This window comes from Clarias gariepinus, chromosome 10 (genome assembly GCF_024256425.1).
Source record: "Clarias gariepinus isolate MV-2021 ecotype Netherlands chromosome 10, CGAR_prim_01v2, whole genome shotgun sequence".
NCBI classification, from domain to species: Eukaryota; Metazoa; Chordata; class Actinopteri; order Siluriformes; family Clariidae; genus Clarias; species Clarias gariepinus.
The window spans coordinates 18,815,796-18,843,432 of record NC_071109.1 but is presented as its reverse complement, the minus strand read 5'-3'; the positions used below and the strand labels follow the sequence as shown (position 1 = coordinate 18,843,432).

Genomic DNA, 27,637 nt, shown 5'->3' with positions numbered 1-27,637 from the left:
GAATGCAGAGGTGTAATACTCTTAAGTGGAGATACACTTAAGTGTCTGTACCTTACTTGAGTTTTAATTTCACCTAATACTCTAATATAAAATTTTACATTTCATTCTCACGATCATTTTTGACTGGACCAAAAAAAAAATAATAATAAAATAAAAAATCTGGCATGTAGTCACCCATTTCTCTCCTCTTATCTGTCTCATTTGAGAGGGAGGGTTTTGTAAATGAAGTGATTAGGAAAATCATAATCAATTAAGTGGAGGCCCCTACCTCTGAATGTTCATCTCATTAGTGAGAAGCAGAAGGCAGCTGCAAGGACTTGTACAGTGTCTGCTCAGGCACACTCTTGGGAGCAGCCGTCTGTTCATCCCTCAAAGGAAAAGCGTATGTTATTGATGTCATAAACCACTCTGCACAAAATACCACACCAGCCTGATTCAAAGTGCTGATCAAACCCTTGAGTAAACTGTTTTCATGCCTTATACTTTCTTCATATTAACAACCTGTTCAGGGTAAGTGATACTAAAAACTAATTGTGTATTGCATATTTACATTTACAAGAGTTGCTCAATCATGACATGATATGTAATATTCCTAAAACAGCAAAATGAGTATTTTGCAAACCAAAAAGGCACCTCTGTGGTCAAAGGTGTATGGCCTGAAACTCTGCCCTCTTGTGGTAATATGTAGTAGTGTGATGGTGTATGGTTAACCTTTTGCACCACTTAAAATTTATTTAGAGTTACCTGATTTGCCACTATTAGCATTATAGTGTGATATAATGGTCTGGTATGGTTGTTGGTGCCAGATAGGCTGTCTTGAATATTCCCATGGGATTTCAATGCACAATCTCTAGTTTAAAAAGGTGCAACCTTTAGATAACCCCCCCATATCTCTAAACAACAAGTTTGTCGGTTAAAAGAATATCAGTAATTACAAATATGTTAAAGATTAGGGATATGCACTCAAGTCAATGTTGTCTATGTCCTCTTTTAGCATACTCCTCCACTTTTTCAACAAGGAAGAAGATACCTGACTATGAAACCAGACATTTTCAGATACAGTATAAACAGGTGTTGTTGTTTTTTTTTTTTATCTTAGCCATCGGAATAGACAAAACCCATAAAGACAAACTAATATATTGCTTAATAATCACTCTTGTTTGGATAAACTACTTGTCTTTCTTATGGATTCTAGTGGAATTTTTATGGATTTGTTTATAGCTTTAAAGTACTATTGTAATTGCATTTCTGTATAGTCAACAAACATTATCTCTTAAAAGAACAATATTGTGTGATGGCATATACCACATGTATGTATTCATACAACCAATGTCAAAAGACTTATTAATTATTTAATTCCTGGATACTATATTAAATATATTATATTACTATGAACTAGTTTTCCTGCTTTGTACCCAGTTGTTTCTGGGAAAGGCAAATCTCTATATCCGTAAGCAAGCTAAAGCAGTTACTGAGGATTGATAAATTAATAAATTTTGGTGTAAAAAGGATGAATAGAAAGGCTTTAAAATGTGCTACAGAACCTCTTGCATGACTAAGTGCCACAGAAGAATCTTGTATAAAATTTATAGTCGACGGATTTAGCTTTAGGATTTAGATTTTTTATATTGTGTAACAGACCTCTGACCCACAATCTTTCATTGGGTTGACACGCTGGAGATTTAGGCCACTTTAGTTCTACTCGAAAGAAAATTTGAAAATAGAGGTAGAAGAGGTCACAGCTCTCAGAATATCGATGGAAGTGTTTAGTACGGGCAACATGTAGGTTGATTTGTATGTGATTTTTTTATGCACTCCAGTGCAAGGCCAGCAGTACATTTTCTACTTTAGTAAAACATTTTTGACGCTTTCATAAGGATTCTTCCATCATCCACTGCAGTAGCCTTTATTAGTGTACCGTCCAACTTGCCCCTGCTGAATTTCAGTTTATTAACTCTGGATTTTCAGTGTATTTTTCCATTCTTCATAATGAGAATAAACTTGTTCTGTCTAGTGTGTCAAAGCAAAGCAATAACATACCAAATCAAAAGGCATACACAATAAAACACTATAATTTCAATAAGCACATTTATTTATTTGATTGGCAGTAAGATATGGTGTAACTGGTTTGTATCTATGTGAATTTAGTAGGAATTCAGTGACTCATTGTTTCAGAGAAAAAACACACACACACACACACACACACACACACACACACACACACGATTTTTCAATATTTCTTAGGCTTTTTTGGAAAAATGTTCCTTGGCTAAGAAATACAATATTGTATGATGAAAGATGTCCCAAAATAGACGGCACTGGCAAAGGCATACTTTTTTCATTAAGACCCATGTTACTTGTGGTTAATGAACTGCACTTGCTAGTTTCTGATAATTGCCTAGTGGAACTTGAGCAACTCATTTAAACTGCCTATTTCTCACTTTAATTCCCACACAACCTAATATAAACATGCATGAATTCACCATCTCTGAATCTCCATTTCCTAGTGTGAACATAAAGTGATAATTGATAAATGATTTGCCCCCAATTCATACAGCAGGTATTAAAAGGACATTGCAGTCAGGTTTCTGGTTTAATTGCGTGACAAAAATGGTCATGGGCGAGGAACCAGGCTGCATTTCTCTAAACTATAAGAAAATGAGTCTCAGGGTAAATGGTAGTACAGTGCTAGAGATAGTAGGTTGTGTAGGTTTGTTAATTATTCAAACCTTTTGAATATGCAAGTAGCCTCAAAGTTTTGTTGTATGCTGTGTGGAAGCTGAATAATAATAATGGATACTGTACTTCAGTAAAATGTTTCTGTGGGTTACTGTGATAAAAAATAACTATAATTACATACTACATTTAAAAAAAAGAATTTTAGCCTCAGATGGATTTTAATATCTTGCAAGGTGTATAGCAATATACTTATAATTTGTAGCAATATACTTATTATTTATAGCTGAAGCAGATCATAATGTAGTGGGTTTTTTATTATCTAGTTTGCTTTCCTTTACTGAACACTCTTCATGAATACAATTAAGACACATATCCTCTGATCATCAGCCCAAGCTTTGGAATCAGTCATGATTAAAAAGTGCTGTTTTTATAAATACTACTGTAGGAATGTCCACAGACACATATCATATTACCAAACTTTGTGCACATGGATCTTGACAGCCTCTGTTCTCCAAAATCAAGAACCTTTACTCTTTTCTTGCATTAGTATAAGGAAGGGGTGGGGAGTATAAAAAATTTATTCCCATTAAAAGAGCTCATTTACACGGCAAAGAGCATCAGTCATTAGACTGACAAATTAAAATGGGTTCGCCTAGGCTAAAAACTGCAGCATGGAGACAGAGATGAAAGTGTAGGAAATCTTTCAGAAATACATGTACCATGATACACTTACTGACACAAACCTATACATTTTTGCTATATATAGCTACATACACATTCCCAGCTTCAATTACACAGGTTTACCCTGGTCATTCATCACTGCTAATTTATATTGCTAAATAATATGTCATAAATATTGTCAAACATTATTGAATTTGTGTTTTCCTATTGGTATGGTACAAAATGGTAAAATGGTATTTTTAAGCTTGCATGACCATGAACATATTTTCTTGTCAGTTTCTTATTTATCCTTTATTACTGAACGGAAATAGAATCAGCAGGAACACATGAAAGAAAATAATACTACAGCTATTTTCTGGTTGTAACAATGCAGATCTTATGGCAGGATTCTCCAAATCCAGTCCTAGAGGTCCAGTGTCCAGCACAGTTTGGTGATTCGTCTGCTCTAACACAGGTGATTTTACTAATCTGTTAACTACCAAGTTTCAGTGGGTGAGTTTAGGTGATTTACAGACTTGTGCTGGACACTGACCCGCCAATAGTGGAGATAAAGATGGAGATGGAGTACTTTGGGACATGTAAGTGCATATACAGAGATAATCATCAGGCCTTGATTAATTGATCATCAGCAGACCTGCTATAAAAGCATAATTTTGGCAGTTTGCTGGCCTGGAGCATTCAGATGTCTGTTAACATAATGGCAAGGGGGAAAGACATAATCCATAGTTTTAAAGAGAAATATTGCTGCACATCAATCTGGAAAGGGTTATAAAACCATCTCCAATTTATTTGGAGTTCAATGTTTAACAGTGAGAAAGATTATTCACAATTGGAAAGCATTCAAGACAGTTGCCAATATTCACTGGAATAGAAATTAATCCCAGCACATTCACCCCAAGGTTAGATCGTACAATGCTCAGAAAAATAATAATAATAAAAAAAACAACCTACCGGCCACACTGAGCATGTTAATTTGTGAAAGCACAATTAGAGGAAGACTGAACAAGTATGATTTGTCTGAAAGGGATTCCAGAAGGTAGCCTTTTCTGTCATAAAAGTATACAACATACAATACAACTGAGGTATGCAAACAAAAGCAGAGGTTCCTGGAACTTTGGACAAATGAGACCAAATTGGAGTTGTTTGGCTTTTATACCAATGCCTTTTTGGGGGAAAACAAAACAGCACTTAGTACTTAGTACTTACACTTAGTATTGCAAACTTTTGGCAAATTTTTATTAAATAAATGAAGGCATGGCAAATAAAGTTATAGTATAAGTTATATATATAAGTTGTTTATACCATCATATATTTTTTATTATGTTTTTACACAAAAACACATAGAATTACAAGAAAGGTACTTCTAAAAATGACTATATGCAACATTATATTCACAATTTAGACAAGACTTTGGAATACTTAAGCATTCTGCTTATTGTATAATATTTCCTTCTGCAATATCAGGTTTAGATGTCTCCTGGGCTCTTTCAGCCTGAGAGAAAGACAAAGTGGCAGATACTGAGATAATTTGTTTGTGACCTTGGGCAGTATTATTTCCCTCCTTCACTTAGGGCTTACATCACTGAAGTAGTGTTTCATTGGAGTGGGGCCACAATTCTAGGGTTAGAGTTCTGTCAGGGTAAAAAAAATAAAAAATTAAATCCATATAACCCAGTACCCCTATAATTTGGCACTGGTGACTTTGGTACAAACATTACATTAATAAAAGTTAACAAATGCAATTTTATTTACTTATCAGTAAATTGATATGGCTCATGTCTCTGAGTATTTCAGATTTCTCAAATTTGAGAATTGAATTAAAAACTAAAATTAAAGTAAAAAATTAAATACAATGTGACATTTAAGGTAAAAATAATTAAAAAAATAAAAACTACACAACAATATATAAATATGAATATTACAAGTATCAAAATTAAAAGCAAATTGGAGAATTTAGCTGGAGATATAATTTTTATTAAATACACTGCCCAGACAAAAAAAAAAAGTCACACATTTCAAGATTTCATTTACCGATGATAAAATTTAGTTGTATTGTGTATTATATATATATATATGGTCTAAACAACTATCGTACAGTATTGGTTAAATGCCCAAATCAATACAGCCACAAAATTCTAAACAAAGGTCATGAAATCACAATGTGTACATATGATGTAGATGACAATGTTTAACCTAATATTTAAGTCATATAAAGTTTAAATATATAAAATATCTTCATTATTTCATTAGCTGCACACTCCAATTCATATTCCTAAAAGATGAGGCCATGGTTTGAAGTGTAAGTTGAGTAAGCACTCATCTGCTACTCTTACAGCTGCCCTTAAGTGTTGTTCATATTATTATTATTAAAAAAATAAATCTCAACATAGATAGTGTGTGCACATTTTCCTCTAATGTTGTTTATGTAAAGAAAAAAAAACCTTAAATGGCAATTACAACATAAGTTTCAATGTCAAATATTGTGCTTATTGTACATGAACAGGTCAGACTGTTCCTTAATTTAAAGTTTAAGGAAGACCCCAGGTGTGGAGGTTAGGTGTCCAAACCTTTGGCCAAAAGGGCATATCATAGAACTAATAATTCAGTAGCCTACAGTAGCATGATGATTGGAATAATACACAGGAAACATGTGAACTGGGGGCTAGGGATCTCAGAATAAGTGAGTGCTTATTAAAATTGCGGTGAGTAGTCTGTGAATGTTTAAATATTAATTAAAGAGAGCTTTTTCTCCCAACATGCTGGTTTTACCTTTGTTTTGCATGCTGTGCTAAACCACTCTTTTTTGCATTTGCATGGTTATTTTACCGACTAACAGCCTATAATTTATATTTTATTACAACATGATATTTTCTAGGAATTGGGCTTACCCAGGACCTGTTCTATTATTCCATGTCATTTGTGCCTATGCCATTAAAGCAAACTGCTCATACCGGAAATGTGTGCAATTACTTCTTCCACTTAGGTTGGTACTGTATGTTATGTATTATTAGCCCTGTCTTCCTGGTTTTGTACAACATGCACTTATTTTATGTGACTTTCTGTGTCAAAACTGAACATGTTGGCTCTGTAATAAGTGTGTTTTTTACCTTGAATGCTTTAAAACCTTGCACATGCTGTCTTCGGTTTTAATTATTAGTCATTGACATGATTTAGTATCTCAAGGGAAAAGCACAGAACTGTGAGCAGGGAGCTGGAGGCGCTGTGGCTGTGGTAGGAATGGAGGACAGTTATACAGGTGAGTGCTCTGTGCCTTCTACATAAAATATGAGTGTATGCCTTATCCGGCTACATATGTCACAGCACACATTTTTTTACACATTCCAATTGTTTTAAATAGCTGAAAAGAGGCGGATATAGGGCGCATCAGTTTGCTTATCCTTTAAGGAGGAGAGTATATTTTGAAGCACAGGACAAGTGTGATTAAAATGTATGACACATAACAAAATGACATCATGTGATGCTGATCGCCTTGTCTAGTGACAAAACTTTTTTTTCAATCAAAGTTCTGATAGTAAAATAGTTCACAAAACTAAGCTTTGCAACTAGATATTTTCCACTGAAGGAAATCACTAAATTGAATGACAGAGCTTTGTTTTTGTGTAAATGTGCTTCAAATGATACCAAAAATTGTGGAAAGACTCATGAGTACATCCACCTCCTACACCCATATGTATGTCATGGCATGTTCTTAAAAAAAACAAAAAAGAAAGAAAAAAAAACTCAGTTTAGAAGCAGTCTTATGCTCAGTGCTCCCCCGGTCTTCTGTCTGATTGAGAGATGGTCCTCCACTCTAGTGTCAGGGGACCCCTTTAAGCATCCTCTGCTTAATGCCTTAATCAGCCCCCTGCTGAGGCTCTCAGGACCCCTGGAGAGGGCTGAGAGTGTGCCGCTCAACACAAAGGAGGCCATGTGTGTGTGAGTGTGTGTGTGTGTGTGTGTGTGTGTGTCTGTTATGTGGGTGTGGGTGGGTGTGTTTGAGGGCTTTGTGGCACTGTGGAATGCTGTTGGGCTCATGGTGATTACCCTGACCAGGGGTTCGGTATTGTAGCGCTGCACCCAAGCGCCTCACCTTTAGAAGGCCCCCCTGCTGAGAGCCAGCAGGATCCCAATGCAGCCCCGCCAATCATGGGCACTTAGAGTGGGCACAAACATTTATCTCAGCCACTTAAACAGTGATACGTACACTGAACACACACAGCCACACAAAACGTGACATTGCTATTCACTGTTCTTTGAACACACAAAGACATTTATCACAGCCACTTAGTCAGTGAACACACCCTAAACACACACACGTGCGTGCACAAACACACACACACACACACACACACACACACACAATTACAACTATATGTTACTATTTAAATGACCAAGTGCTACACAAATCGTGGAATCAAGTTCAATAAGTAAATAAAACTAAAAATGAATTAATAAATAATCTAGCCAAAGGATGTATCCGAGAACTGAAAAAAAAAAAATAGGGTTGCGATCTTATACACTGCCTGGTTCCATTTTAGACAGGTTAAATTATTTGACTATATCAAGCAAAGAAAGCATTAATTAGCAAGATTAAGTAGTAAAGATGCATCACAAAGGTATTGATGATAGAAATCACAGCTGTTTAAGAGTAAGAGCATTTCACATGAGAACTCAGAAATGGGGAGAATAATGAGACTATGTTATACTGGCTAATTAATTAACTAACTAAGGCTAATTGAGAAAAAAGCTGCAATTTGCTAGGGTGCATAAAGACTGGACTTTTGAACAATGAAAATGAGTACAGATTTCCCCTATGTCAAAGTGATAAGGTAAGAAAGGAAAGAAGGGTCAGAAAGGAAGCACAAAAAGCATTGCACCCATCATGCAAAGTGCTCACTGTGCAAGCCTCTGGAGGCAGTGTTATCACATCAATATTTTTTTTCTTCCCTGATGATATTTCAGGACTCTACTTTCATTTTCTAAACCTGGTTGGTCAGCTTGCTTTTAATCTTTTCCATCAAACAGATTCTAGACTATCTTAAAGAATATTTTTTTTTTTACAGCTGTATTCGCTTTCCGAAATTCAAGGTGTTGTGAATTTGTATAAATAACATTGCCTTTTGTTTTGCGAACTTTTTAACAAATGAAAATCTTTGTGCTTCAATTTGGGTATGTTAATGTGCTCCAGGCATATAAAACCTGTCTCTTTTCATGGATATCCTCTTCTTCTGGCATCTTCATTTGATTCAGTTAAAAGACCTGTTCTGTCTCTCTCTTTCTCCTGGTGCAACTGCAATGCAAAATTGCTGATGCTCTCCAGCACCTCGGCACTGGATAACTTTGTGCCTCCCCCATCGACGCCCACATCCTCTAGACTGCCCCCTGGCATTGCACAGCCACGCTTCCTCTGTGGTCTGTTCTGGTCCAGAGATTATTCACACAGGTAAGCACTAATGAGAAGAACTGGTCTTCACCCACACAGTTCTGAAGTCAATATGTGCTGTTCTGTTGTGTGAAGAACTTGTTCAATTGGTCTCCAGTGCAGAACACATTTATATTCTTTGTGAGTAATAAGTTGGGTCAACTAATTTAAAGTTAAAATACTCTAATATTGACAGGTGTTCTTAAATTCAGTTAGGAAAAAAACTCTGGTCATTATCCAGATCTATTAAATATATTGAATTGACCCAATCTGCAATTTGTTGGCATTTTTTGGCAAGGATGTTTTACCCCATGTTTTCCAGTATAAGGTTTAACTTGTTTAAGTAAGAAAGTTCTGTAATGCACATGATGTAAAACCTACCTAATATTTTTTCAGTTCATCAGCACAAAACTTCTATGTCAGTTTTTGCATAAGCTGATTTATTACTAATATAAGTACTGTTCACATACTGTAGTCTAAGCTTACTAGCTGCTCTATACATGACTAATGACTTTATACCACAAAAATGTCATGTTACATAAATAGTTTACAATGGCTCATAAACTACCTATTTTAAAGTATGTGTTTATTTGTGCTTGACTTCTAATTATAGCATAAAACTAAATAGAAATGGACAAGGTAGGTGGAAAGGAAGCTCTCTAAAAAAGCTCTCTAAAAAAAAGTAGTTAGCATTAACTAGCAAAATTCTAGCCTAGCCACAATTGAGTTGCCCCCCCCCCCCCAATAAATAAATAAATAAATAAATAAAATTTAACTAAAATGAAAAATGAAAATCCGAACAAGACAGAAAGAATTCAGAAGACAGCATAGACTATGTCTGTGTGATGGGTGAATTTCACATCACCGTTGAACATGGTAGACTTTACTCGATGTTTTGTACAACATGTATCTACAATATTGTTAATGTTAAGTAAAATTTAATTCATTTTCACACGTGTGTTTTTTACTGTACAAAACAGGAACCTGGTGTGGATTTTTCCCTAAATCACAGACTGACAGACTGCAGTTGATAACAAAATAATTGTCATTCATATGGATAATATTTATCGACTCCAAATATAGATATAAAAAGAAAAGGAAAATGATATGGACATCCAACTCAGCAGGATCAGATAACATCTTTACCTCTCTCTCTCAATAAAGTTCCTATTATTCCCAGAACATTTTCTCCCTTCTGATTCCCACCCAATAGCCAGTGTAGCCTCCCCCTCATCACAGCAGCTGAGTTGGGTGATGGTAAACATGTACTTTCACATAATGTAGATGCATGAAGCCAGCACCATCATAATATTCAAATAGCCGTTCCTGTTACATTGCGCGGCAAGATAACACTCTTAAAGAAATACACTCTGCCCTGATTGGCTGGGGAGAACACTGACTGGCTGGGGAGAAAGATTCATGCCATCCCTCCCACTGAGAAAGAATGGGCAATTTTGTTTTTTAGGATACCCATCGCCAGGAATGTCTTTTGCATCACAGGGATATGAACTGACAATAAACAGTCTCAATATACTTGGGAATTTTAACTTTAAAAGATTGACATTGTCCCGTGCTAAGTGTAAAATAATAAAAATGATGTGGTATTTATGATTTATCATTCCTTACAATGTTTTGACTGAATGATAGCATTTGTTTTTTTGTTTGTTGCTATTATCATTTCAGTGACATCTGACCCATTGTGAAGGGAAAACTTGAGTAATGAGTTCATCTCAGCAGAAGTGCAACTTTCCAAATATACCTAAGGTTAAGTCCTTACACCCCCACAGTAAGGATGCCGACTGCTCAAGTGACTGCTCTCTAAACTTACCTTATTATCAGGGTGCTTAGCTACAAGAACACTTATCCATAAGCACAAGGCGACAGCATGCTGCCTCTCAAAAAATACTAAGCCTTTTTTAGTACGCTAAAAATAAGTCAGCTATCTGAACATTCTACAACACTTTGCAAACATTTTAAATAAATTGTCAAACTCATGCACACAACACAAATGAGAGATTACAGGAGTTTTCCCACGAAGAAGATAAAAATGATACGTCCTTACTCAGAAAAATTGTTGTCTTTGGTGTGAATACTGTACATGCAAAGTATGCTTGACTCAAGTATTCTGGAAGAAACATGGCTGTATTTGGCAGTGTGCTGGGGAAAATGTTGGCAGGCAGAGCACACTTCAGGAGCCTAGCTGGCAAGATGTAAACAGAGATTATTATTATGCTAATGCCAAGTAAAGTCCAGTTCCCTACACTGCTTCTGTAGCGACTCTGTATACTGCCTCAGTGCCATAATGGAGGTCATCCTTCAGTGCAGCCCACTCGAGCTACTTCTAAGCGATCTATCCACAAGCCAATTTTCAGCTCTTAAATGTTGTTGGATGCCAAATGCCTTTAAGTATTTAGTACATTTAGTTAACTTTGCAAAACTTAATTAAATGGAACTATATTACTCCAATAGCCTCCTGCTATTAAAAAGTAAAGCCGCAAGCATGCATGAAGGTAACTTTTCTAAGTGAAAACACAAGCTAATTTCAGTTTGCTAGCAATATCCATGACTCAGAGTCATGAATACATTTCTACAAAGAGCTTGTCTCTCCACTATTGAATTAAATATAGTAATATTAAGCTGAATGGAAAAGCAGTATTGTATAAAGGCCAATACATGTCTGCCATTAAACATATTTTGCCAAGCTTTTTCCTAATTATTAGCATGTTTTTAGCATTCCATCCATAAATAGGGACTTACATGCTGCTTCTAAACAAAGAAGGATAATTAGGGAATGATCTAACACTCATAATCAGGTTACACAAGCATAGTAGACTAAATCCAACGTTCAAATTATAATACATTTCTAAGACATAGGTGAGTTTGATTTACCCCAAATAATGTTGTATAGTGTATTTGGTCTGGATTAAATCAAAAAGGTTAATTAGAGCATTACATAGAGATTCCGGTGAACATGAACTGGACTTATAAGCCGTAAGATTGCAGCATACTGACAGTTCTGGCTGGACGACAGCATTAGCACTATGAAACACCCACTGAAATGGTTACATAATGTCTTAAGGCGAACGGAAATGGATGCATACGCAAGATAATTTACAAACAATGTAAACTGCAAGCCAAAAGCATAGTTATATAGGTCAATCCACTAGCAAACAGTGTATAATAAAAAGTGATATCAAGGTTGAAGACAAAACACTTAATTCTTTGAAATGCAAGCTGAGCAAAACATTTTGCAGGGTATGAACGTGTGTGACTGTTTACTTCTTTGACATTGCTATGTAATCCTCATGTCACCCTAATGGTATGTGGGATGCAATTATCTTTTAGGCTAGTGAGTAAAGAAATGGCTTATCTCTGGTTGCTTTATTTTCCCTAGCCCCCCAGACTAGCTGTCAATTCAAGGTTAGAAACAGGTTCTTTTTTATTGTTTTCTTGGTGCTCCAGTGTAAGACTTGCTTTTTTATTAGGCCTCTTCCTGCATAACACAAGATAGTCCATGTCATGTTTAAATACTGGTTGATGTATGTCAGTTTGTCAGATGTTGAAGTGATTGGTCGCTTTACATCTCAGGGAGCCCTCATAGCTGTGTTTCCTTCTGCTGCTTCCTTTTAGTTATGCTGTCATAGTTAGTCCTGCCGGAGTCTCTGCTTGCACTCTGCACTTAATATACATTCACCTTATACTGTACATTGTGTGACTGTGACCAGACCTAACAGTTATCTCTCCTTCTCTCTCTCTTTCCCTCTACCTGTCTCTCTGTCGAGCTATACATGTTGCTAATCGCTGCCAGTGATCCAAGCCGCTTCTGCCCTCTGGACCTGTCTGAATTGTCCTGGTGTCCTGCTTCTAGTCGGAGATCTTGTCGTATGGATGCCCCGTGTGGTCTGCCTGGGATGCGTGTGGTGACCCGGGACGGTTCCACTTTTCTACAAGGCGGTCCTGGCCTCGGCTGATGCTAACAGCTGTTCTCTGAGGACTTGTGAATGGGACTTACGGGAGGTTTTTCCCGTTCGAAGACAACGTGGGTTTATTAATTTAACACAAAATTACTAATGAAACAAAGACAAATATAAACAAAGATAACTTTTTCTTTTCGCTTTTTCGTTTCAGTTTTCTCTTTTCCTTTTTTTTTTGTTCCTTTAAGTTTTTTCCTTTCTTTTTCTCTTTTTACGTTTCTCTATACCGGAGCAACGCTTCTCGACCTGGTGCTACGTAAATGTCCGCACGTTTATTACTTTGTGTTAAGGGCCTATATAGACATGCATTCAGGTGTTATGCATTTCTCTGATTGCCATCATGGCGGCGTTGCCTAGCAACTGCACGTGAGGGTGGCCACGGGCCTGCCTGACTGGAAACCCGTGGAGTAGTTGTCTGTGGGTTTGCCTGTCGCGACATTACACTCCCAACACACACAGTATGACTGCAGATCAATCCCTGTTATCTGTATCACCCAAATGAGGATGGGTTCCTTGTTGAGTCTGATTTCTCTCAAGGTTTCTTCCTATTACAATCTCAGGGAGTTTTTCCATGCCACTTTCATCGGCTTGCTCATCAGGGAAAGTCTTATAATTTTTCTTCATACACATTCACATTTCATACAAACGTAAATAATTCTTTTCATTGTGTAAAGCTGCTTTGCGACAATGTCAATTACAAATAAAATTGAATTGAATAACTTGAGTTTTTTTTTATGTGACTTGCGCTTAGTGTGTGCCTACATCTTATGGAATGATATAGTGTCTACACTTACCCAAAAGACCATTTGCCAACATGGAAACTTGTAGATAAGGATTTTACAGATTCATAGTCTGCATGGTTTTGATTAATTATACATTTTTAAATCAATATAATTAAATATAATAAAAATTAGTATAGCATTGTGCGTTATGGCAGTAGATACTTTTACTACCACTCGTGTATGAATGATACAGTATATACACTTTTAACATCTAGAAACAAGATTCATTTTAAATGTTATATATGTAGAAGAAAGTCTGAGTGAAGAGGCTGGTGGTATTTAAGTTTGATTTTATTTAGCCCTCAATGGTCACTGCATGGAAACAGACTTTTTTATTATTTCTTATTAATGAAAAAGAGTTTGGCAGAGGCCAGGAAAGTAGACAAGTTGTGGGCTTGCTGAAGACCTCATGAGTGTATTGCTCCATGCTCTAAGTCTTTTCAAATAAAAAGAGATAAATTTTGTTCTGTGGAGGTATTGCGCCCTTTAGCACATTGACAAATGTGGTGGAAGTTTGATGGCTCTGACTTTACTAAAGACCTTGAGATCAGAACAACATGAGGAAACAGCACTCTGAATTAGATTCTGGACTTTCCACTGAGTTAAAGGACCAGGCAAAGTTCAGAGGTAAGTATAGACATTTCATTTTAGAAGAGGATGAAGATGTTTTCCTATAGCCATGATTTCCAATTGCCTATTGTTAAAATGTAGGTTCTTAATCAATAATGGTGGTCATATATGGTTGATTATATAAAAAGGAAGGACGTCCATTGTCCATTTGTATTATGCTACACATACTGTCAAAGTATCAATGGAATATATGCATTACTAGTCAAGGGTTTGGACACACCAGTCACATGATTTCTTTTCAAAGCTATGAAATAACATATAAGGCATTAGGTAAATAAATAAATAAATAAAACAACAACATTTGACACAGTTATGTCAAATGCAAAACCCATTAAGCACCATGTTGAAATCAAAACCTACCTCTGCTTCAAAAGAAAAGTTAATTTACAGTTACCAGCCTTTACATAGCAAAGTAGCAGACACATCCCAATGTTCAGAGAAGATTATTGAAGATCTTTTAATGCCTTTAGCATTGTTTTACAATGCAAATTAAAATCAGGAAAGACCATGAAATTAGATCGTTTGTCCAAACTGATAGTGTGTATACAGTATACAGTATTTTCCAAAAGTTTTAGGCAGGAGTGAAGATAAGAAGTAAAGTTAGAATGTTTTTGTTTTTTTAAATAGAGATTAAAATTGTTTATTTTTATCAATTAAAAAGGGGAGCCTTCATTAAAATCTAATAAAATGGATGGCTTCAAATCAGTATCAATTCTTACACTTGCACAAAATCAGGGATTTTGTAGGATCAGAATCAGGTGTATGATTAACCAATCATACCGCACCTGTACGACAACCTGTATTAAAATTTATTACAGGTTAAAAGTCATTAACTGAAACACACAACTGTGTAGGAGACCTAAAAGTAGGTAGTATTTTTTTTTTTAAATAAATTAACAACAAAAACTATAAACGCATATTTTTTACTTTGTAATTGTGGTGTATTGTGTGTAGAATGATGGGGGTAAAACGGATTAGAATCCATTTTGAAACCTGAAAACCTTCTGTTGGGACTGATGCCCACAGAAGTTTTTACACCCTCTTTTAATCGCACATGTTTTTGTGTAAAAACTTCTTCGTGCCATTAAGTATATAACAAAAATGAAGTCAAAAAGGAAAAAAAAAAAGAGTGCATAAGTACTCCCATAAGTCAATACTCTGAAGTCATCATTTCTTATTTGATTTATCAGTCTCTCACATCATTGTGGAGAAATTTTGGCCCATTTTTCTTTACAACATTACTTTCATTCATTAAGGTTTATAGGCATTTAGTTTAGAAAGACAGGTTCTTTACTTGAAGATGATCAGACAATACGGTGCTGTTTTTTAAAGATCTGTGAGAAGAGCCTGTCTTGTTAGTGGTCTCCAACAGGAGAAAGCTGTCGGAGAAACCGACTATCTATTTTAATGAATTGCAGCCAGGGAATTAATGAATAGGCTTGTGGAGCACACAAGTGGAACAGCGCTAGTGCAAATTACAGCAGAGATGTGAGATGAACTTCCTTATTTATTGACCTTTATAATTAATCTTTCTTTTGGCCTTCTGTCTGTAATTGGGATGTATTACAGACTACAATGGACATTGATGACAAGAAAGAGCTTGTTGTGGTGTAACACCTAAAGCAATAACAATAAGTACACACCAGTATATTGAAGGAAAAGGTGCTTTCCACTAATCTCTAATATGGGCAATTCCACTAATACCAATACTATTGTTAAGGTTTTTTTTTTTTTAAGTGTAAGTTAAAAGAATTCTTTTCAGTTGGGATGTGGGTTTCTTCTATGATTTCTTCTAATTTTGAGTTTTTTTGTTGAAACTCTTTTTGGGTTGTCTTTGCCTGTCAAATGCAGCACACTCATGCATACTGATATTGATTGTGCATAAGCATGTAGACTCTCCTGAAACATTGTCTCTGAAGGCAATTAGAGCACAGAGGTTTCTAGAGGTGATTCATCTTAGTCCAGGGGATACAGTATGTCAGAGTCCAAAATGGTTTATAACAGCCAGGAGCAGAGTGCAAAAATAGAATTTTCAGTACAGACATTTCGTCATATTCTTTGGCAAAATACAGTTTGTTCAAAGCATGAAAATGTTATTGAACCTCATAGTGATTAAATAAAACCGAAAAACATTTTCCAGGAAAAATATAAAAAAAAGGATTTTTTTATCAGTGGTGACTGGTCAATAGGGACAGGCACTAGACACCATCAGCCATTCTCATTTACAACTCACATCACATTTTAAACATAAGCCCTAACTTGGAAAACAAATTACCTCATTTAGATGAACAAAGATAAAAAAAAATGCTGTTGTTTGAGAACTATGTCAACATTTCATTGATTTTTCACCATTCTCTACAAAGTTGCACACAGTAATATTTCCTTGGAGCACCTAAGCTTTATTACAGCATGCATTTACCGTGGCATTGTTTCGACAGCATTATGCAGCATCACACAATTTATTTCCATCCAGAGCTGCATTGATTTTTGGCTGAGATCTTGTATTGATGAGATGGGAGTCAAACCACTTTGTGAAATCTTCTCCATCACATCTCAAATACTTTCAATGGGGTTGAGGTCAGGACTCTGTGGTGGCCAATTGATGTGTGAAAATGATTCCTCATGCTCTCAGAACCACTCTTTTACACTTTAATTTTGAGGAATCTTGGCATTGTCATTCTGGAATATGCCCTTGCCATCAAGAGAAAAAAAATACATTGATGGTATTAACTAGTCATTCTGTACATTAAGGTCATCATGCGGACTTGTCTTCATTGCCACATAATATTCCCTGTTCACCCATTACTTTGGCATAGGGTAAATCTCATCAGACCACATGTCATTTTTCCAAAGTCCAATCTTTATACTTTGTAACAAACTGAAGCATTGCTTCCTAAAAAGTAAACCATTTTTATTCCGAAGAGCATCATTAACACAGATGTTTAGTTTCAATTCTGTTTCCTTGTCACAATTTGCATGTGAAATTCGCTTACTTTCAATAATAATCATAGTTGACAAATAAAACTTTTCTGTTCATTTTTTATGTTGCAACTTCACTAGGCAATAAAGCGATCTCCAATTGTTGTTCTTTTTTTTTTCAGCCAAATTTCTTTCATAAGTTTGATGGTTTGGTGGTATCCTTTCAGTTATTAATAATTCATTGGACAGTCCTTAAACCAATTCCAGTTATTATTTTTTTTGCTGGATGCTGACCAATAATTCGGTGAAACACCAGTAACATGATTTTCATGTTTACGGGATACATCTTCTGTCGTGGTTGTTTAAGAAATAAGAATCAGTTATTGGTTAAGAAAATGTTGCCAGCTGAGCCATATTAATCACTAAAGTTATATTTTAATTAAACTTTTTAAAAGTATTTGTTTATTTTATGTAAATGGCAACTTTGTTTTAGCCAGGCATTGTAAATGCACCGGCAGCACGGTGGTGTAGTGGTTAGCGCTGTCACCTTGCACCTCCAGGGTCTGGGTTCAACTCCTGGCCAGATTCCTGTCTCTGTGTGCATGGAATTTCCTTCTTTTTCCCATGCTTGGTGGGTTTCCTCCGAGTCCTAAGACATGCAGATTAGCCTAATTGGTTCACAGAGGAACACAGTTATTGCACCTAGTGGTCAAAAAATAGAAACTACAGCAAGTGCTAACAATTGTCCATGGGGCTGGAATCACACTGTTTCATTCTCAAATGTGGAGCAGAGCACCATACAGGTAACGGCAACGTTGCCATGATACGTTAGTTTAAAAATATTCAGTAACTAAGGTTCACTTTTGACTCCTATAAATGTTTCGCCATTAAAGGTCACAAGCAACTGTTGTACAATTAGTGAAAGTGATTAGATATTATCTATGTTAACTGTTGACTATATGCTTTTTTAAATAATATATAATTTTTAAAATGTTAAAAGTATAGAGTGCAGTGGTCTTATAAATTAGATACTCCACTGAGTAGATTCACAACCATTGTGTAGGGCATGTCATGTATGCTGGATTTTAATAAAAAAAAAGAAATGGAAAGCAAGCAAATAAAGCAAGTAGACATGTTTTAAAAGTATAGCTTAATATAAACATTTTATTCAGTGCATTTTGCGTATACAACAAATAAGAAACAACTGGAAGGTAATGGGCATAGAACCCATAGGGACATATAATTTCTGGTTTATCCCTGGTAATTTAGAACATGTAATCCAATGTGGGTTTAATACACATAGCCTACATCATGCAGCTCTAGTTCTCCAATTCCCAATGTGTCCCATGCAACAGATATGTTCACCTAAAAAAAATACAGAAAAGCCTAGGAAAACAAACAGCCAAGGTAGTCCCCCTAAGCGATCTTGATTAAATTATGTTTTCAGAGGGAAGAGTACATACAGTAGCCCACAAAAAGGGTCTTCATTTGTACACAACTTGGGTTTGTACATGCCCTGTACAAGAGAGTTTCTTTTTTTCAACATTTGTTGTTTTTCAAGATTTTTTTTTTTCATTTTTACAAATAAGACATATAAAATGTAAAGCCACCTAAAATTCCACAGAATTTCTTTTCTTTATATAGAAAACCATCACCACAATAAGTTACTCATACACGAAATGGAGTTTGGGGTTTGAGATGGGGTAACATGTCCTGGCAGCCTTAAGTACTGATGACCAGGTTCAGACAAAAAAGTGGATAGATATGAGCAGGCAAGGCAGACACTATAACGGGGCCGTAGACGAAGACGATAGAACCCAAACAGACATGAATGCAAATGCATGTGAACAAAAGCTCTTTTCCAGAATACCGCGTCCTCACCTTTACAATGAAAGCAGGCCACCTTAAAGACGTTTATCGGAGAACAGGTAAATACTCAGCATTAATGTCAAACTTTCCCTGTCATGGTTAGACTTTTTAAAGGGACTTTCTTACACTTCTGTCTTTGGTGTGCTGGAATCTCCATTTACTTACAGAGACATGAAGAACATTGATTTTTGAAAGGGGTGAGCAACACAAAGGACGGAAAAAGAATAAATGCTAACAGCTACTTCAAACTATTAGTAAACAGCATTTAGTCGCATTTGCTAAATGTGACAGGCTGCACTCTACCGTTTTTTTTTTTTTTTTTGTGATGCAAGCAGAATATGGGCTTTAAAAATTCCGTAGTTGAGAGGGCCAGTCTTCTGATCCAGTGCACTCATATGCAGCCCAGCTAGTGCCTGTCGTTCTGCATGAACACTTCACACACGGGAAACACGAAGGGCAGTGGAGTTTTCTCCACTCCATTGCTGCACTGAACATAGTCACAGCCCTCACTCCCTGCCTGGAACTTTTTTTTTTTTTTTTTACAACGACATCACTTGATTGATCAGGCCCTAGATATGTCATAACTCTTATAGACAAAACCAAAACAAAACCTGAATCAGTTTGGTGCAGGTCTGTTACTGTGGTGGAAAAGTAAAAGTCTAAAAACTACAGCAGTCTAATTTTAAAAACAAACCAATCGAATGTCACCCTAGGCTGAGAGAAGGTGTGGTGTTGCTATGTCAACTGTCTTTGTTCGGAACCACCAAAAGTTTGTATCTTTTTTTGTTACATCTATTTTTCTTTTGGAGAGAAGTCTGCGTGAAGTCACGAGCATCCGGAGGTTTTGGTGAAGGCTTAGGGTAAGCGGGCCAGAGCAGCAGGGCTACGTGGACTCGTTCTGACTCACAGCCTTGCCTCCGTTAAGGACAGCTGATGCACTTCGGCTTTTAGTGGGCGTTCCGCTGCCAGAGCGCGAGAACTCAGTCAGGTCATGCAGAGAGGGCTCCCGATACATGGTCACTATAGAGAGACAGAAATTGGGAGAGGGTATTCGTTACTGGATGGATTCCACAAACATTACAACATAATCAGGAATATAAGTATTTGGAGCACTGTGACAAACATTAAGTGTAAAGACATATGTCCACAAAGCAAGACTGCTGCCAGTACAACTGTCAGATCCTGTATTTATAAGATGTTCTCGCCAAGATAAGTGTTTTTTAATGGCCTGTCTACTTATTAACAAAAACACTTGTTTTTTTTTGTGAACTTTGTACCACCATCTTTGCAGGCACCATATGCTGCCTAAGCTGCTTTCTTCGGATGTATAATCCCTATATATATATATATATATATATATATATTTTATACCAATTATGCAGGAGCCACTCCCTGACTCACATGTAATCAGTTCTTCTAGCAGTCCTTTGAGGTTGATTATCAGGTAGAGATCTTGCTTTGCCGAAATGAAAAACTATAGCTGCAAAGGCCTTCTGAGGATAAGCTTGGAGAACACTTTAACTGCAAACTCTAAACTACAATAGCTATGGCCTGATCTCGTAAACTACAACTGCAGCATTAAGGAAGACTTCCTTTAACCATAGTACATGTCTCTTTCTCTACAACATGCAATCAATACAGCACTTCAGTGGAAAGCTGTTTGAATCAATACTTCATGTAGTAGGAGGGCTGCAGGGCAACCGTGCATGGAGCTGCTCTCCAGGGGATGTGGAGGAGACAGCAAGACTGGAGGTTCATCATTATCAGTGCACTCAGAATGCTGCCTGACCACCAATTTGTCATTATGATTAAGCCATATAATCCTAACATTGGTCTATTGGTATGGTCCTGCGTGTTAGGGAAAGCAAAAAGCCTGCTAATTACTGTCTGAGGTGTCCTTTGAAAGCACTTCTTTTTTTTTCCCCGTAACAGGCAATTTACTTGAGAATGTAACTACAGACATATTGTAGTGTCAGCAGCGAGATCATTGCATTTTTTGTAAATGAAGGTATTCGTGTATATTTTTAATCTCTGCTTGCACCTTGTAAAGTTTTATACTAGTTGTAGAGAGCATTCATAATGAAGTTCAAGTTAATTAAAAATTATTATAAGCCCTGTTCAAGATTCTGCAAAAAAAAAAAATCTAAATCTTTTTTTTTGTTACAACTCAAAATATATAAGCAAATTAACTTGAAGCTACACTGCATAGAATTTTTGTTAAAATGATTCTTGAGTCAGAGGAAAAACAGACTGTGTAATCTGATGCTTCTGACAATCAGGGCTGTATGAGGCCAGAATTGATGCAATATTCAGACACATTAATGCCCCAGTTTCAGGCATAATGTACGTCTGGCTACACTGTGATTGGTGGAGCTGCAGCCAGTCAGAAGAGAAGGAGAGTGGGAGTGCAAACAAACAAGCATGAAAGATATTACATCATAGGAATCTTATAATAAAAGATAAAATGATAAAAGACTGATAGAGTTTAAGCTTATGTTGCGTATTAATTTGTTCTGGAAGTTGGTAAATGATTGATAATAGCAAACCAATTTATTTGTACTATAAAAAAACCTGACTGTCAATGGCAAATAACTGGAGGTGTTGGTGAATTTCTCAGTATTTCTGATTTGAGAACATGGTTATATTGAGTGATTCAAGCTTTTTGATTTTACTTGCTGCTTCTGTATTATTTTAACCTCTTGGTTAAACTCTATTCCTTCAACTAGATCAGGCAGTCACAGTCAGACCTAACCTGCTGACAGTACCTAAAAATAAGCTCCTGTTAGGAGCTTTTGCCGTTTCATCTGGTGCTCACTTAGAGTCAAGATCTACCTGAGTCTGAGATCTTAAAAGTTACATCATTACACTACAGTTCAGTTGCAGTAAACACTCTTCTGTTCCCATCAGTTTTCTAAAATGCTTATGACATAACAACAACAACAAAAAACCCTCCCACTCTTCAAGTAGTAGAAAATCCATTATGTATTAATAACAGTTAAGAATTATGGGTAACAAAGTGACAGCAAATGCAAGGCAAGGTATTGCAAAAGAGCAGCTGACCTTTCAGTGGTTTGGGCAGGAAATGTGCAGCAGGCTTGTTCTTCTTTACATGGTTGCCCTTCATGATTTCGCCCTCTTTGTTCAGGCCCAGGTACCAGCCTCTGCCTGACTGCTGCTGTCTGTATATCATGGAGGAATACGTCACGTAGTAGTTCTCGAACACAGATTCTTTAAATTTGCACTCAGGTGTGAAATGTTCCTGCAGAAAAAGACAAAATAGAAGAGGAGAGAAAAGAGTAAGGGTGAAGGCCTTCAACAAGACTTCACAATCACATGGTGCACTTCTTGCTGGAGAAACATGCAACACAGACGGACAAAATAGATACACCAATTAGCCATAACATTAACACCACATACAATTAACATGGTCTGGTCTGATCACATGGAAAAGCCCATGTAGCACATTTTGCTGAAATGAGTAATTCCAGGCCATGGTAGAAAGTCATCGGAACAAGCCAGTGCACCACAACCCACTGGGGCTGGGGCCTAGCAGGCAAAGCCCAATGCTGCCGACCCGATCCCCGAACTCTCAAAAAGAAAACCCAGATCTCACTGAAGCGCAAGACAAACAAGGCCGATGCTCCGAGGCCCCACCAAAGGATCTGGTGCCAATATCTAGGTGCCAGACACTACAGGACACCCCAGACGTCTTCTGGAGTCATGCCCACAGGGGCCAGAGATGCCCAAGAAGCACAAGGGAAACCTACACAATATGTGCCACAAGATTTGTAATGTTATGGCTGATCGGTATATGCAAACACACACACACACACACACACACACACACACACACACACACACACACACACACACACACACACTGATGCATATGCTTTACCTTTAACTTATATGATTGCACTCTCTTTGTTCTGTCCCAGCTAAGACCAATGATTTTTTGGTTCACGTTATCTTTTCTCTCTGCCTTTTTAAGATTCCCTTCATCCTCCTATTTGTTTGTTACTCTTTTACTATTTCTGAGAAATAAAATCCCCCGTTTCTTGTAGTCTTTTATCTCGTTGGTTTTTATAAGCAATCTATTTCCATTCCGAACCGTCTTCCTAAAAGAATCAATTCACTCTGTGGAATTGTGAAAATTGGTAGCATTACTATAAAACAACCCTGCATGACCACAGTTGCTCATTAGGATACAGCTTCCCTCCCAACAATATTGATCTAATGCAGACTGCCTACTGCACCAAGCAACAGTCATCATTCTGAGAGAAGAGAATGGTGTCATGACATAAAGAGAAAAACTCTGCATTTGATTACCTCCACATCCTCTCATTTTCTCTTTAGCTGTCCTGCACACACACAACTCATTAAAGCTTACCGAAGACAAAACAAACAAAGGCAACTTTCAGCTGGATGTCCATTCTACTGCCATCCACTATATTTATAATTATTTGTTGAAATGTTCCTTCTCACACAATCAGTGTTTTCCACCCACCACACTTTATCACCCTGTGCTAAACACAAAAGTAAAAAAACAAAAGGCACACGAGATATTATGAATAATAATAATAATAATAATAATAATAATAATATAGTGAGATATTTTGATGCTTGTGAATAATTAGCACATTATACTTTTATTTTCTTTAAACACATTTATTTTAGGGAATGTATGTTATCTATATTGTTTAAACATTCGGCCAAAATAATGATACATTTATTGTGTTTTTTATACTAAAATATATGTAAAATACATAAATCTTTAAGAAAACATTAATTGTCCTGAGGACTATCAACATTAAAATATGGCAAACATGGTGTGCATTACCAGGTATTTAATAGAAACTACAAAACAAAATTGCGTATCCACAAACAATTTGTTGTAGAATTTATCATTCTGAACGCTCATACACAGACATTTAAAGACCCCAATAGTGCAGAGGTAAGACAGATTTAGGGGGAGTGGTGACTCAGGTGACTGAGGCTCTGGGTTGCTGATCGGAGGGACAAGGGATTTGAGCCCTGCAACTGCCCAGCTTTGTAAAAACTAGCATTAGCAATGATGGAATCTGTCACTTGATGCGCTTAACAACATGAGTGGAACAACAATAAAAATATTTAAAAAAAGAACACACAAGTAAGAGGGCAACTATAATATTTTGGTGACAAAATTGTAAGGCAGTGCTGAAGGTGTTCAAACTATGCAATAATCAGCTTTGAACAGTTAATTTTTAGATGTGTCTGCAACTCATGATCTGTAAAAATCTTTGGTCCTCAAAGGGTCACCACAGCAGACCATCCAATCCACACACAACTTGGCACATGTTTTAAATCAGATGCCCTTCCTGACACAACCCTTCCATTTTTATCCAGGCTTGGGATCAGTGGCTGGGAATCAAACCCAGGTCACCACATGGCAGGTGAGTCTACCACCAAGCCAATAAATGCCCAAATGTAGATGCAGTAAATACAATAGATAGATGCATGCACAGATAGAGTAAATATGTGTATTTACTATTGAAAATGTGCTTAAAGATTATTGCATGCATAATGAATGTGTAGAAAAAGCACTGTAAACTACCAGTCAATTTGAGTGTCTATGTAAGTGGGATGTATTGGGACTGATTGATTAATGAAATCAGAGAAGAAGCTGCTTATGTGTTTTGTGGTCTTGGTTCTAATTGCTCTGTTATTGTTTCCAAGAAGAAATGGCTTGAAAGACATAACAGGCAAATTGAAAAGGATCAGCAGTGATCTTATTGTGCTAATGCTACTGGAGAAGGGTTGACTGATTATTCTCCCTGCTTATACACTGGATGCATGTGTCGCCACCAAGCCTTTATTTTTCACTTTTGTGTCACATAACTTACAGTGCATTCTTTAGACGAATGATGGTGTGTATTTTCTGGAATTGAAAGGATGTAGTTTAACAAACTGGTAACGGAAAATTGAGATATTAGATTCCTCATATGTCTGACACATACAGTACTGTAAGGGTGACTAAGCGTGACTAAGGGTTCCCACCTTTGAATTCTTTATGAAACAGAAACATGATTAAAATCTGTGATGATTTTTTTGGGGTAAATAGCTGTATCTCTGTGTTTACAAACAAACAGTATACAGGACAGTATGTTTTTAGGCAGTTGGTGTATCACTTACAATTAACTGTATATCTACATATAACTGCATTATCTACAAACATGGGAGCTGTCAACAAACAGTGGGGGTCTATCTGTAAGATCTTAACAATAACAATACTCTCAAATGTTATTACTGGAGAAATAGGCTGCTGGGTTTAATATTTATACAGGTATTTTTTATTTTATTTTATGCATGGGATCTTGGAGCAAGCATAGATCGCAAGAAACAATACAGAAATTCAATAATTTGGCTAGATGCCTGGGACGAGTTGTGATCTCTGCAGTGCTGTAAAAAGGCTGGAATCCAGAAGCTTTCCTCATTTTTCTGTTGCTTCAAAGTCTTATCTACATCTCTTCTATACACATTAGATAGATCAGAGTAAAGACGACAGTGTTGGATAACCCAATGTTACGCTGGTTCAGCTATTAGGTAATACATCACATACTGTAGATGCAAGGTGCTGTGTTGTTCATGCAGTACCTTGAGGCTGGTTAACATCTCTGCATTGTAGCAGGTTTCTGTATCTGTATCTGTTTTAAAAGGTATTTACTTGATCTTGTGTATTTCCTATGTTATTGACCATTAATGCCAAGGAGGAATTCAGCATTCTTTTGTGCCAAAATAATAATAAAAAAAGACACAGTTTAAGATTCTGTTACCTTTAAACCTTACGTTTTGGCCAATGTGGTGGCCAATTTATCTGTGAAAATTATTCCTCATACCTGTGGCATCATGGAAGAAAAAATGTGTTTATGTGATAACCTGGTCATTCTGTACATTCAGGTAGTCAGCTGACTTCATTTTACTGCCACTTAACATCAAGTCTAGACCTGATCCACTTAAGCAACCTTAAATCATACCTCTCACAAATCAAATTTATTTATTAAGCACATTTAAACAAAATACAGTTGACCAAAGTGCTGTACAATCCTAAAATAGCTGCTGACACAATTACTTATTCACTTATCGTCTGTACTGCTTTATTCTGTATTCAGGGTCGCAGAGGGCCTGGAGCCTATCCCAGGCAGCTTAGGGCACGAGACGGGGTACAACTGGATAGGGTGCCAATCCAACACAGGGCACACACACACACAAACGCACACACACTCATTCACACACTACAGGCAATTTGGGAATGCCAATTAGCTTAATCGGCAGGTCATTGGACTGTGGAAGGAAACCGGAGTACTTGAACCCACCAAGCACAGGGAGAACATGAAAACTCCATGGACACAGAGATGGGAATCGAGCCTGGCCGAGAATCTAACACAGACCCTGGACCACAAGGTGACAGTACTAACTACTACACCACTGTGCTATGGCGTTATATTCCTGCCACAATTCTGAGCGCGTAGTTTGACATTTTGAGAGCAGACAAAGCACTCTATGCGCGTGCAATGTCTTCACTGCGCGCTCAACAGCTCGATTCTGCGCGTGCAGTTCCTCCCCTGCTCGCTCAACATGTTCTCCGCGCACGCGCGACTTCTCGATTCTGTGCGCGCGTGCAACGTTTGTTTTCTGTGCGCGCTCAACTCTGTCTGCACGCGCGTGCAACGTTTGTTTTCTGTGCGCGCTCAACTCTGTCTGCACGCGCGTGCAACGTTTGTTTTCTGTGCGCGCTCGACTCTGCCTGTACGCTCGCTCAACATTGTCTAGTGTTACAAAACTGCCACAAAACCAGCCAATCACAGACTTCCACACACTACTTCTGATTGGCTGTTCCTTCTCTATCAGCTGGCAATATGTGCTTTTAAAATGGTCATTGTCTCAAAGCAGCTTTACAAAATCAAAAGAAAATAATAAGAAATTAAAATTATATTATTATATATAATTATATACAAATGAAAATAAATTACAGTATATAAGGGAAGCAATGTAAATAAATTTGCATTTATTTATAAATATTATAAACAAATATAATAGTATTTATTTTTATTTAATGAAGTATTAGTATATACCAGTTTCGTTTGTCTATTGTGTGTTTTTATTCACTTATCTAATTATCCATATAGCTCATTGTTAGACTACATCGACTAAAATTCAAATCAGACAACTCGGCCGCTTCACTTATAAACCTTTATTTACAATGCTTCCGTTAAGCGGTCGATAGTAGTGCCACTTGATTGGAGGAGAAACAGCCAATCAGAAGTAGTGTGTGGAAGTCTGTAATTGGCTAATTTTGTGGCAGTTTTGTAACACTGGACAAAGTTGAGCGAGCGTACAGGCAGAGTCGAGCGCGCACAGAAAACAAACGTTGCACGCGCGTGCAGACAGAGTTGAGCGCGCACAGAATTGAGAAGTCGCGCGTGCGCGGAGAACATGTTGAGCGAGCAGGGGAGGAACTGCACGCGCAGAATCGAGCTGTTGAGCGCGCAGTGAAGACATTGCACGCGCATAGAGTGCTTTGTCTGCTCTCAAAATGCCAAACCACGCGCTCAGAATTGTGGCAGGAATATAACGCCATACTGTGCTGCCACCAGACACGATTAACAGACTATTAAAAAAAATCAAACAGCAATAAGAAAAGC

At 37.0% G+C, this 27,637-nt stretch overlaps 1 protein-coding gene across 5 annotated transcripts in view; it reads right to left on the bottom strand.

Moving 5' to 3' along the window:
* Window positions 1-18,222: 18,222 nt before the first annotated feature.
* The window catches only part of fgf13a (fibroblast growth factor 13a), a 111,495-nt gene continuing 102,080 nt past the window's right edge, over window positions 18,223-27,637 (bottom strand). For all 5 annotated transcript variants that reach the window (XM_053505772.1, XM_053505775.1, XM_053505774.1 and 2 more), the window contains 2 exons: window positions 22,017-22,215; window positions 18,223-19,976 (listed from right to left, as the gene is read on the bottom strand). In XM_053505772.1, the coding sequence (XP_053361747.1) occupies window positions 19,840-19,976; window positions 22,017-22,215 (336 nt within the window). In that variant the 3' untranslated portion in view covers window positions 18,223-19,839. The remainder of the gene's footprint in view (window positions 19,977-22,016; window positions 22,216-27,637) is intronic.